This window comes from Schistocerca piceifrons, chromosome 3 (genome assembly GCF_021461385.2).
Source record: "Schistocerca piceifrons isolate TAMUIC-IGC-003096 chromosome 3, iqSchPice1.1, whole genome shotgun sequence".
In the NCBI taxonomy this organism is placed as follows: domain Eukaryota; kingdom Metazoa; phylum Arthropoda; class Insecta; order Orthoptera; family Acrididae; genus Schistocerca; species Schistocerca piceifrons.
The window spans coordinates 916897638-916911656 of record NC_060140.1 but is presented as its reverse complement, the minus strand read 5'-3'; the positions used below and the strand labels follow the sequence as shown (position 1 = coordinate 916911656).

The window sequence follows — 14019 nt, the reverse complement described above, 5'->3', positions numbered from 1 at the left end:
AATGAGCACGTGAGGGATGTGGCAGGGAAGGCGAATGTTCCATTTCGGTTTGTTGGGGTGGTTTTGGAAAAGTGCAGTTCATATATAAAGAAGACTGTTTACAAAAGACTAGTGCGATGTATTCTTGATTAGTGCTTACGTGTTTTGAATATCCACCATGTCGAATGAAAGGAACACATCGAAGAAATTTAGAGACATGCTACTAGATATCTTACCGGTGGGTTCGATGAACACACGAATATCATTCACACGCTTCGAGAGCTCAAGTGGGAATCCACGGAGTGGAGACAAGCTATTTTCCCGAAATTTGGAGAATCAATATTTGCAGTTGACTGCAGAACGATTCGACGTCCGCCGGTGTACGTTACGCTTAAAGACCGCGATAACTCCTCCCGAACAGGCCACGAAGGCCCAACGGTATCGACCGGCCGCCGTGTCGTCCTCAGCCCATAGGCGACACTGGATGCGGATACGGAGGGGCATGTGGTCATTACACCGCTCTCCCGGCCGTAAGAAGGACCGCGAAGGCAAGATGAAAGAAATTAGTTCTCGTACGGATGCGTGCAAATAATCGCTTTTCCCTCGCTCCATTTGCGAGTGGAACATAAAAGGAGAGACTAGTATGGTACATGGTACCGCCATGCACCGTACGGTGGCTTCTTGTTATGTATGTGATTCAAATACAAGTCTTACACGTCTGTCACATGGATCGTAACAAGTGGCATGTTATAGTGACTCTGCGATCCTGATCTGCGCCAACCAGCAACGATTCCGAAAATATCGGTCATGCGGAACCCAACTCGTGATTCTGTCACCTGACATTCATAGGAGCATGGATAAAGACAGGTAGAGGTGGTATCTTTTGACTTCCGAAGAGTATTTGACTTAGTACGGCACCAATGCTTATAGGAAATAGTGCTATTGTACTGGGTGCCCATCGTAATTTGTAACCGCGTTCAGGATTTCTTGATAGTGTGGATGACAATGTTTTCTTGGAGAGCACGTTATCAACAAACGTAGAAGTAAATTCTGGAGTGCCCCAGGGTAATTATTGGGACCCTTACTCTTCAAGTTGCGTATTGATATCCTGATTGGTATATTTAAAAGTAATCCCCAAATTAAGCGGGTGATACACTATCTGTCTTGAATTACTGTATGCAAAAAGGTTCCACAGATATTCCCTCAGATCCTGATATGGTATGAAAGTGGTAGATAGATTCACAACTTACATTTAATTTTCAGAAATTCAAAACTGACAACTGCTCAAAATGCATAAAAGAATATCCTATGACTGCAAAAAAAAAAAAAAGTACAATTGGAATCTGCAACTCATATAAATATGGTGGCGTAAAAGTTTTTACGGACATGAAATTGAATCATATGGGCTCCGTCATAGGGAAGGGGGTAATGACTTGTGTTGGATGAAACGAGACTACAGAGAAGACTGCTTCTGTTAAACTCGTGGAACCTATCGTGGAATTGCGCTAAAGTGTGTGGAACCCATATCAAATAGACGCAACAGGAAATATTGAGTACTTACAAAAAAGGGTTGCACGAATATTTGATCCACAGAGTGGTCACAGAAATGCTGGAAAATCTAACCTACTCAGATAAAAGCCTAGTTGCTACATTTCAAAAACTAGTATTAAGAGAGGAGTCTATGGATATATCGCCACATCCTCCTATGTGTCGCTCCCGTAGCGAACGCGACGACAAGGTTAGACTACTTACAGCTACACAGAGGCATGTAATCAGTCATTCTACCGCACTCCGTACGCTAACGGGTGAGATTTTAATATGGGGTGCCATTGGTATTATCCATTTCTAAGTGGTTTACACATTATGTAGGTAGATGTATATGTTACGTTCACACTATTTTTAACGACCAACCATTGCTTGATAGTCTGCATAAGGCGTCAAAAAGCATGACGAGCATGCGATCAGCACACGCTTCCTCTAGCTGATAATATCCTATTTCAAAATCGGAACCGCTGCTTTTCTTCATTTAGATCTTTAGTTGTCTTCAGCGCACTGCATGGACCCAAAGGTAAAGGAAAAGTCTCCAGTACTGTCGGAAATAGATTCAGGTCCTCTAAAATGCAGTCATAGATGTAGATGTCACCTATGGCGAACCGTAACTTTCCTGTGTTTCTTTCCAGTAGAACATTCTAGCATCTGCAATTGTCTCAAAGCGATGAAACAGCCCTGTCCAACTTTTCGGAGTCTTCAGTCATACGGGTTTGGCGAGGATCTCACTAGGCGAGCTACTTCCAAGAACGGATTGATTGAAAGATTTGTAGCTCCTATGAACAGTTCCCGTGAGAAGTAACCTTGCATCAACCGTAATTTCATGCGAAATTCGCGTAAATAATCAGCTGTAATTCCATCAAGCTTTCAGTCTACAGAAATTTATGGGAAACTAACATAGGAGATTCGCTCAGACTTTCATGTAGACAGATATTGGAAGCTATTTGATGAAAACAATCAGGGTTACTGGCGTTTCAACAGTCGGTGCTCAGTGTGTCTTCTAGATAAAGATTGTAAAACGATTTTCTTTTTTTTCTTTTTTCCAAGGATTTCGAAAAGTATATAAAGTTTGGTAAAAATCATAATGTCTGACTCATTGTGAAATTAAAAAAGGAGTGCTGTTTCTGGTGAGTCACACCGAGAATTTTATGTAATTTACAGTATCCATCCATACCATTTGTTTATCGCCTATGGTGGATAGCATTAATTATTTCAGGGATTTATGTCACGGATAATTGCATATAATTTTGATTCTACCTTTAACAGCTGGTACTTGTACCTGAGACAGTTCAAATGGTTCAAATGGCTCTGAGCACTATGGGACTTAACATCTTAGGTCATCAGTCCCCTAGAACTTAGAACTACTTAAACCTAACTAACCTAAGCACATCACACACATCCATGCCCGAGGCAGGTTTCGAACCTGCGACCGTAGCAGTCACGCGGTTCCGGACTGAAGCGCCTAGAACCGCACGGCCACCGCGGCCGGCCCTGAGACAGTGTCTAGTTCATGGCCAACAAGGTAGGATTTAATCTCTTACGATCTGGCCGTTGCAACTAATTGTAACTTTGCTAAACAAGCAGTCACTTGAAATACTCACACGAGCGTACCGGCGCCTGCATAAATACTGACTAAAGTCAGATGTGAGTAATACTCTTTCGCACGGCACGTATCCTCTTCACCTAACCACTTGCACATTTTGAGCCCTATTTCAATTAAAAAAATAGAAGGCACTCTGAGACGAAGTACCCACCAAATAGTATGTCTGGCGTGTAAAACTCAGGTTGTTACCTTCACCTTTATGTTTATGTTTATAAGGCCACAATGTATGTGGAATACGCAAGTATGTGGACCAGTTCTCGAGAAGCTGCCGACCTCAGATTAATGCGTAGCGACCCGGTGGTCAATTTGAGGTTGCGCGACGCCTTAGGCCCAAGGACGGTAGCTGCAACGTAAGATGAGGCAAGCGTCGGCTGCGAGGCGGCGGCCAGATTGGGCGTGGCACGGTGTGCTGGTTAAGAGGTTAATTTCTGTATTTTACATCATTGTTTCACACCTAGCGTTGGACGGAGTAGTAATTAATCAAACAATACGCAAGTGTTCAAATGGTTCAAATGGCTCTGAGCACTATGAGGCTGAACTGCTGAGGTCATCAGTCCCCTAGAACTTACAACTACTTAAACCTAACTAACCTAAGGACATCACACACATCCATGCCCGAGGCAGGATTCGAACCTTCGACCGTAGCGAATACGCAAGTGTGGCGGTTTTACAGTACTTTAAAAATGGAAGAAGTCTGAATGCTTAAAACACTATTGCAGTATTGTAAAACTCTGTATTTTTTATTTAGCTTTATTATCTGCAAAATGCACCAATGACAGTCTGTAATGTGTATATCCCTCCTTCAGTATCTTTAAATGGTTGCCCATAAACAGTTCTTGGTAATCACATTCTTCCTATTTTTTAAAAATTTTCTTCTAGTGGACAGTTTGGAAACACTGTACTTCATTCTGACCTGTGTATGATATGATCGTCAGTCTTGATATTTTCCCTTTTATGATCTTACTTAACGTACGTTCTAAAAGCGCACCATGCACATTTCATCGCACCTGTTCCCAGCATTCTCTCTCTTCTGTTGGCCCCCCAATCTTCTGAGTTGCTACTACAATCTCCTGAACACCATTCTGTCATCCATTCTAGATTTGTTTTATCAGCTATCGGTTCCAAATTTTGCCACTGAGTTACTATATGGTATTTCACCCCCTGTTCATTCGGTGCCTCGACAGTTTTTTTATTACATCTAGAATTAAAGCGCTTAAATTTCTCGTAATTCTAGGCGCAATTTCTTTCAGTATCTAAATGTTTTCAATATGTACGTTTCTAAACTGCGTTTCTCATCCAGGAAATGGGCAAGTATAGATGTACAAGGTGTCGTCAAAATTTAAATTCACGTAGTAGTTGGATTTTAATACCAAGCAAGTAAAACGCGCTATTGTTAAATCTTGTATAGGAAACTTTCATTGGAAACGAGTTTACACTTCAATTCTTAGCACGTAGTGATGGAGAAACACTCAAAATCTTGAAATTTCTTGGCTGATTAAAACTGTGTGCCGGACCGAGACTCGAACTCGAGAACTTTGCCTTTCGCCGGCAAGTGCTCTGCCAACTGAGCTGCCCAAGCACGACTCACGCTCCGTCCTCACAGCTTTACTTCTGCCGGTAGGTTCGCAGGAGAGCTTCTGTAAAGTTTGGAAGGTAGGAGACGAGGTACTGCTAGAAGTAAAACTGTGAGGAGGGGGCGTAAGTCGTGCTTCGGTAGCTCAGTTGGCAGAGCACTAGCCCGCGAAAGGCAAAGGTCCCGAGTTCAAGTGTCGGTCCGGCACACAGTTTTAATCTGCCAGGAAGTTTCATATCAGCGCACACTCCGCTGCAGAGTGAAAATCCCATTCTGGACTCAGAATCTTATTAATACCGTCATGAGTTGCTAGCACTGTTATGAACGTGTTTCTCCCGCCTGCAGGTTGTCATCGGCGCCCTTCTGGCGACAGCCGCTGCCAGGCCCGGCTACCTGCACGGAGGGCTGGCTGGCGTGACGCACATCTCCGCCGCCCCCGCAGCCATCTCCTACAGCGCCGCCGCCCCCGCAGCCATCTCCTACGCCGCCGCTGCCCCCGCAGCCATCTCCTACACCGCAGCCGCCCCCGCTGCCATCTCCTACACCGCCGCCGCCCCCGCCGCCGTCGTCGCGCCCGTCTCCATCTCGTCGCAGTACCACGCCCAGGACGAGCTCGGCCAGTACAACTACGGCTACCACGACGGCATCTCCGCCAAGTCTGAGGTGCGCGGCATCGACGGCTCCGTCGCCGGCGGCTACTCCTACGTCGACGGCAACGGCGTCGTCCAGAGCGCGCGCTACACGGCCGACGCCGTGAACGGCTTCCGCGTGTCCGCCACCAACCTGCCCGTGGCCCCCGCCGCCCCCGAGGCCCCCGCCCTCGAGGCCCCCAAGCCCGTCGAAGACACCCCCGAGGTCGCCGAGGCCAAGGCCGCCCACGCCACCGCCGTGGCTGAGGCCGCCGCCCGCGCCGCCGCCGCCCCCGAGGTGCCCGAGCCGGCCGCCGTCGCCGTGTCCGCCCCCGCTTCCTACGCCGTGGCTGCCCCCGCCATCGCATACTCCGCGCCCGCCGTCGCCTACTCCGCCCCCGCCGTCGCCTACTCCGCCCCCGCCGTGGTGTCGGTGTCGCCCGCCAGGTCCTTCGCCTACCACACGGTGGCCGCCGAGCCTCTGACGTACGCTGCCCGCTCGCCCGTGGTGCTGGCCAGTGAGGCGCTGCCTGCCGAAGCCATCGCTCACCTCAGGGCCAAGGCTGCCCTTCTGGGCTGAAGCTTTCTAAGGCAGCTTCACACCCCTCCTCACCTGTACATAAATCTTCAATAAACTATTGATGGCATCTTAAAAGGTTTCCTATTATTTACATTAAATTACATGTTTCCTCTCCACTGTAAAGGCAACTTAAAAAATAATCACCGAAATTTTAGAAATTCTTCATGTAGGGAGAATAGCAAGGGCAAATAGCAACAAGAGTCCGAAAATACGGAATTATACTGACGTAAGGAATTGTGACGATGTCGACAAATCGAAGCCAACGAAGGCTAGTCAACGTAATAAACATCGTACATGTGGTCACACTATTCAGTGCGCGAAAGCGTTCCAACAGCATGAAACTGTATTTTAGTGATTTTAGAGGGAAATTATTCAGCACCGACGGCGTAATTTTTTTTTATAAACTACACTACTGGCCATGAAAATTGCTACACGAAGAAGAAATGCAGATGATAAATGGGTATTCATTGCACAAATATATTGTACTAGAACTGACATATGATTACATTTTCACGCAATTTGGGTGCATAGATCCTGAGAAATCAGTACCAAGAACAACCACCTCTGGCCGTAATAACGGCCTTGATACGCCTGGGCATTGAGTCAGAGCTTGGATGGCGTGTACAGGTACAGCTGCCCATGCAGCTTCAACACGATACCACAGTTCATCAAGAGTAGTGACTGGCGTATTGTGACCAGCCAGTTGCTCGGCCACCATTGGCCAGACGTTTTCAATTGGTGAGAGATCTGGAGAATGTGCTGGCCAGGGCAGCAGTCGAAGATTTTCTGTATCCAGAAAGGCCCGCACAGGACCTGCAACATGCGGTCGTGCATTATACTGCTGAAATGTAGGGTTTCGCAGGGATCGTAGTTGAGTACACCATCGCAGGCGTTCCTGTCTGTGATGCAGCGTCAAGGCTAACCGCAGCCAAGGTCTCCGAGCTGATACTCCATGCTGCTGCAAACGTCATCGAACTGTTCGTGCACATGGTTGTTGTCTTGTAAATGTCCCCATCTGTTGACTCAGAGATCGAGACGTGGCTACACGATCTTTTACAGCCATGCGGATAAGATGCCTGTCATCTCGACTGCTAGTGATACGAGGCCGTTGGGATCCAGCACCGCGTTCCGTATTACCCTCCTGAACCCACAGATTCCATATTCTGCTAACAGTCATTGGATCTCGACCAACGCGAGCAGCAATGTCGCGATACGATAAACAGCAAACGGGACAGGCTACAATCCGAGCTTTATCAAACTCGGAAACGTTATGTTACCAGTTTGATTAGAAGAAGGGATCGGTTGGTAGGACATGTTCTGAGGCATCAACGGATCACCAATTTGGTATTGGAGTGCAGCGTGGAGGGTAAAAATCGTACAGGGAGATCAAGAGATGAATACACTAAGCAGATTCAGAAGGATGTAGGTTGCACTAGGTACTGGGAGATGAAATATCTTGCACAGGATAGAGTAGCATGGAGAGCTGCATCAAACCAGTCTCTGGACTGAAGACAACAACACAACACACTGATATACCAAAATATTATGACCACTGCTCACTGCAAGGTTGTATGGTGCCTGGAGGCGCAGAGGGCACGTGACGAATTGGAGAAGTATATGAGCGGAGCAGAGGCGAATGGGGAACCATTCTAGCGACGATCAAGCGGCGCACATGCAGAAATCCGCCGACTTAAGCGATTTTGACAAAAGCCAGATTGTTGTGGCCCAGTGCCTCAGAGCGAAAAGGCGAAGCTGGTCGCCTGTTCGCGTGCTACTGTCGTGAGCGTCCTTGGACAGTTGTTGAAGAGTGCTGAAACCACGAGTAGGCGATAAGAAGTTGGACGTGCATACTTCATCACAGAACGTACGGATTGGAGGCTTACCCGCTCTCTAAAGCAAAGTAGGCGGCGATCTGTGGCCGATATGACGACGGAGTACAGTGCTGGCGCAGGCACAGGTGTTTTGGAGCACGCCGTTCAGGGCACAGTGTTGAATATGGTGTTCCACAGCAAAGGATTCCTACGTGTTCCCATGTTGATCCAACAACATCGTCAATTATAATTACAGTGGGCAAGGGGTCATCGAGGTTGGACGGCGGATAAGTGAGATTGTGTTGCCTGTTCGGATGATTCCTGTTTGTTTTGAAACCAGGTTTTTGGTCGTGTCCAAGTACTCTGTCATCTAGAAGTACAGTTGACCGAGACATGCAGCGCGCCACGGACGCAGGCCTATGGGAGCAGTATTATGTTGTGGGAGACATTCACCTGGCCTTGCATGGGACCTCCGGTAGTAATCGAAGGCACCATGACAGCTGTGGACTATTGGGGACCCTCTGTAACCCCTTATGCTTGATGTCATCCCCAACAGCGATGGCATGGCATCTTCCAGCAGGATAACTGTCCATGTCACAGGGCCAAAATCGTGCTGCAGTGGTTTGAGGAGCTTGACAGTGAACTCAGTTTATGTCTTTGTCATGAAATTCGGCTTATCTGAATCCGGCGAGACCCAACTGGGAAGCTATCGGGCACCAGAGCCGTGCCCACAAACCAACCGCCCACAGTTATGGCAAGTGTGTGACCTAAGCGTAGGCATCTGGTGCCACAAACCCCTGTAAACCTGTCGAGTATTTGTCGAAACCATTGCGCGCAGGACCACTGCTGAATTGCGTTCCACGCTTTCTGGTATGTGCTCGTAATGTTTTGGCTCATCAGTGTATTTATCTATTGCTTTCATAATCAATTAGACATACTTGTGTTTCAGACGTTGTACTTAGTTTCATAGGAACTTCGCCTGTATACTCATTGCCAGTACTGTAGATGATGCCCAGATACTTCGCAGTATCTTTTGATAACAACGGAACTGTACGAACTTCCCCCACGGATTTGATTCATATCGGCAGGGTATGTACAGCACGAACAGGACATCAACACATGTAAACAGGAAGACTTAACTCTCAACCGTTTCTTAGAGGATCGTGTTTGAAAATTTGAGGCGTTCTTTATACTTTGTATGGCCGCAAATACTCAAGCAATCCACAGGCGAGAGAGTAAGAACGGAGTTTCATAAGTGCGAGTCTGTCAATCGAATCTTGTTGCTGGTACTTTTTTCATTCCCACGTAATTTTAATAACACGTTTATTATGAGTGCAACAATTAACAGAATTTAGTGATTAGTTTATTATTCCTATAATGCTTACCCTTAAATGGGGTTTTTTCGTTAGGAGATTGGAAATAAAATAGGAGACACGAGAGCTTTCAATCAAATCAGCATAGTCTTTTAATTTATATTACTGTATTGTGACAAGTATAATATGTAACATCTGAAGCACTGCATGAATCAGGATGATACTTATTGTAGAGACATGGAAAACAGTAATTATTGAGACATATAGCACGTGTGATGAATGCTGAATTTTTGCATATGCACCATGTTTCAATGCATGTAATGCAAAGCAATCTTGGTTTATATTTTAAACGGTTCCCGGTCATCATACAATTTAGCGACGTGCCACGCATATCGAAGAATATCACAAAATATTCGTACAGACGACTGAGTAAATGTTTATGCAGTATTCTCTAGAAGTTACCTCTATTCTGTTAGACAATACACTCGCAACTTTGTAGTCGTTTTACAAGGTTCTTCACTTCATGTGAAAATACACTCCTGGAAATGGAAAAAAGAACACATTGACACCGGTGTGTCAGACCCACCATACTTGCTCCGGACACTGCGAGAGGGCTGTACAAGCAGTGATCACACGCACGGCACAGCGGACACACCAGGAACCGCGGTGTTGGCCGTCGAATGGCGCTAGCTGCGCAGCATTTGTGCACCGCCGCCGTCAGTGTCAGCCAGTTTGCCGTGGCATACGGAGCTCCATCGCAGTCTTTAACACTGGTAGCATGCCGCGACAGCGTGGACGTGAACCGTATGTGCAGTTGACGGACTTTGAGCGAGGGCGTATAGTGGGCATGCGGGAGGCCGGGTGGACGTACCGCCGAATTGCTCAACACGTGGGGCGTGAGGTCTCCACAGTACATCGATGTTGTCGCCAGTGGTCGGCGGAAGGTGCACGTGCCCGTCGACCTGGGACCGGACCGCAGCGACGCACGGATGCACGCCAAGACCGTAGGATCCTACGCAGTGCCGTAGGGGACCGCACCGCCACTTCCCGTCACGCCCAAACTCTGTAAAGTTTGGAAGGTAGGAGACGAGATAGTGGCAGAAGTAAAGCTGTGAGTACCGGGCGTGAGTCGTGCTTCGGTAGCTCAGATGGTAGAGCACTTGCCCGCGAAAGGCAAAGGTCCCGAGTTCGAGTCTCGGTCGGGCACACAGTTTTAATCTGCCAGGAAGTTTCAATTCTCATTTGCTTCACTGGTCACTGTTATCGTAAGCGTGTGGCACCAATAAGCTCTGTCGTAGACGTACAGCGTTAGAGTCTTATGTTCCACCTTCTGGGATATTGTGATGTCTGACGCGCATGACCTGTGTAATAGAGGGGAGGAAATTGCTCCCTGCGGTATTGCTGTGTCTGGAATGAAGATTTTACACTCGACCTCGTTAACGACTGTTCTGGAAGGGCGGTTGTATAGTATTCTAGTATGTTGGACGAGAGTGTGGTGAGCTGTGGCGGAAAGCCCCCATGTTGTGGGCGTGTTTCCGGCTTCGTCACTGGACGCCACACGCCTTGACATTTAGATGGCGGGTGGGGGGAGTGGCGGCAGACAGCCCCCGCCCCCGCAGACGCCGCTTCCACTCCCGCATTACGTCATACGCGTCGGTACGGGAGCGCCCCGCGTATCGTGAGACCGCCGTTGAGAGAACCTGGCCAGTATACATTCTTGCCGCCTGAGGCAGCCGGACCCGACCGATAATCGAGTGCAGTTTAGCTCCGAGACGGAACACAACAGCCAGTGTGCCGTCCCCCCGCCCCCAGTCACGCTGCGATAAGCAGAATGCATCGTAATCTAATAAATAAAAATGTAGATGTTCGTTTGTTCAAAATCGTATATCGTCAGAAATTCTTCATCGGTTTCTTTCAGATTTTGATACAACGTTTCATGTAAATATCAGCATGTTTTCACGTACCTAGTGAGGCCCCACATGTAATATATACATTTATATGTAACAATTATAGCGGAAATCTGCATAAAATGTGAAAGTTCATTCGATCAAAATCTAAAATCTCCGACAGTTCTTTACCAATTGTCTCGAAATTTTCACACAGCAGTTTCAAGTAGGCTGTTTAGGCTTTTATGTTGGTATCGCCACGTAGCGCTCTGTACGAAAATCACTGACTGTGCTGTGTGCAGTCTGTGGCTGGTTTGCATTGTTGGAATATTTGCTATTGTATGTTGGGCAGTTGGATGTGAACAGCGCATAGCGTTGCGCAGTTGGAGGTGAGAGATGGCAGAATTTTGAGAGCGGACGATCTGGACGTGTGTCCATCAGAAAGAGTAAATTTGTAATACTGGATATCATGAACTGATATATAAATGATGACTTTTGAACATTATTAAGGTAAATACATTGTTTGTTCTCTATCAAAATCTTTCATTTGCCGGCTATGCCTATCAGTAGTTAGTGCCTTCAGTAGTTAGAATCTTTTATTTAGCTGGAAGTACTGGCGCTCGCTGTGTTGCAATAGGTTGAGTAACGAAGATTTTTGTGAGGTAAGTGATTCATGAAAGGTATACGTTATTGTTAGTCAGGGCCATTCTTTTGTAGGGATTATTGAAAGTGATATAGCGTTGCGCTAGAAAAATATTGTGTGTCAGTTTTGTGATAATCAGAATAAGTAAAGAGAGAAACGTCTGAGTACGTTCAGTTTTGCTCAGCTGTTTGAAAATCAAATAACGTAAGAGGTTTACCAGCATTGTCATTTATAAATATTTTCTAAGGGAATGTTTCACAGTGCATTCGGAAACACGCATTTTTATATACCTTTTAGTAATATATGTAATATATAAATGAATATGTAATGTATAAATAGGACATATTATGACCAAAAATTTCTACAAATTCTTGACCAAAATACTTCATATTTTTACACAACACTTTAATAACGTACAGACAGACAAAGGCTAAACATTCTTAACATATATAAATTAGGAATACATACTTACTACACGAAAGGGAAGCGTTGGTGCCGAAAAAATTAAAAAAGGACTCAGCTGATTTACTTCAAATTTTCAAATGCTACTGTAACAAAAGTGTGGACACATATAGGGTGGAACTTTGTTAACAAACAGCAATCTTGCAATTATGGCTTATCTGACTACAATTAGAATACTACTACATAATCTGAATTTACAATAACAGTAAACAAGGCTCAAGGTCAAAGAGAGGGGAAATGGGAGAACGACAGAGAGGTGCTATGAAATGGACATAGAAGGATAGAAGGCGGAAATGAGAAGATGGACAGACAGGATGGGGGGGGGGGGGAGGGGCAGGAGTAGATGGAGAGAGGGGCAGGAGAATATGGAGACAGAAAGGGAGGAGGAGTGACGGGCAGAGAGAGCAGGGGAAATAGGGGGCAGTATGAGGTGGAGTGGGGGAAGGCGGAGATGGACGGAGAGAGGGGAGACCAGGTGATGGGATGGGCATGGGTAGGGGGAAGGAGGAGGAGGAGGAGGAGGTGGAGGAGATTAGTGTTTAACGTCCCATCGGCAACGAGGCCATTAGAGACGGAGCACAAGCTCGGGTTATGGAAGGATGAGGAAGGAAATCGGCCGTGCCCTTTCAAAGGAACCATCCTGGCATTTGCCTGAAATATAGGGAAATCACGGAAAACCTAAACCAGGATGGCCGGACGCGGGATTGAACCGTCGTCCTTCCGAATGCGAGTCCAGTGTGCTAACCACTGCGCCACCTCGCTCGGTGGGAAGGAGGAGGAGAGGGCTAGAGACAGGGGGGAGAAGAAGATTATGGACGCATATCCAATTCCCATACATACACTGTGTGATCAAAAGTTTCCAGACACCCCGAAAAACACACGTTTTTCATATGAAGTGCATTGTGGTGCCATCTACTGCCAGGAACTCCAATCGGCGACCTCAGTACTCATTAGACATCGTGAGAGAGCAGAATGGGGTGCTCCGCGAAACTCACAGACTTCGTACGTGATCAGGTGATTGGGTGTCGCATGTGTCATAAGCCTATACTCCAGATTTCCACTCTCCTAAACATTCCTAGGTCCACTGTTTCCAATGCGATAGTGAAATGGAAACGTGAAGGGACACGTACAGCACAAAAGCGTACAGGCCGACCTCGTCTGACAGAGACCGCCGACAGTTGAAGAGGGTCGTAATGTGTAATAGGCAGACATCTATCCAGACCATCACACAAGAATTCCGAACTGCATCAGGGTCCACTGCAAGTACTATGACAGTCCGGCGGGAGCTGAGAAAAGTTGGATCATGGTCGAGAGGCTGTTCATAAGCCACACATCTTGCCAAACGACTCCTCGCTTGGGTGTAAAGAGAGTAAACATTGGACGATTGAACAGTGGAAAAACGTTGTGGAGTGACGAATCATGGTACAAAATGAGGCGATCCGATGGCATTATGTGGGTATGGCGGATTCCCAGTGAACGTTATCTGCCAGCGTGTGTAGTGCCAATAGTAGCCGGTGGTGTTATGGTGTGGTCGTGCTTTCATGAATGGGGTTTGCATCCCTTGTTGTTTTCCGTGGCACTATCACAGCACAGGTCTACATTGATGTTTTAAGCACCTTCTTGCTTCCCACTGTTGAAGAGCAATTCGGGCATAGCGATTGCACCTTTCAGCACGTTCGAACACCTGTTCATAATGCACGGCTAGTATTGGAGTTTGTTACACGACAATAACATCCCTGTAATGCGCTGCCTGCACAGAGTGCTGACCTGAATGCTATACAACACCTTTGGGATGTTTTGGAACGCCGACTTCGTGCCAGGCCTCACCGACAGACATCGATACCTCTCCTGAGTGCAGCACTCCGTGAAGAATGGGCTGCCATTCCCCAAGAAATATTCCAGCACGATTACATATATGGGTGGAGGCTGTCATCAAGGCTAAGGGTGGGGAAACACCATATCGAATTCCAGCATTACCGATGGAGGGCGCCA

General features: G+C 46.9%; 1 protein-coding gene across 1 annotated transcript in view; it reads left to right on the top strand.

Moving 5' to 3' along the window:
• The window catches only part of LOC124789212 (ice-structuring glycoprotein-like), a 43265-nt gene extending 37278 nt beyond the window's left edge, over positions 1–5987 (top strand). Inside the window, exon 4 of the mRNA XM_047256506.1 lies at positions 5049–5987. Within this exon, the coding sequence (XP_047112462.1) occupies positions 5049–5912 (864 nt within the window). The 3' untranslated portion in view covers positions 5913–5987. The remainder of the gene's footprint in view (positions 1–5048) is intronic.
• The last annotated feature ends 8032 nt before the right edge of the window (positions 5988–14019 follow it).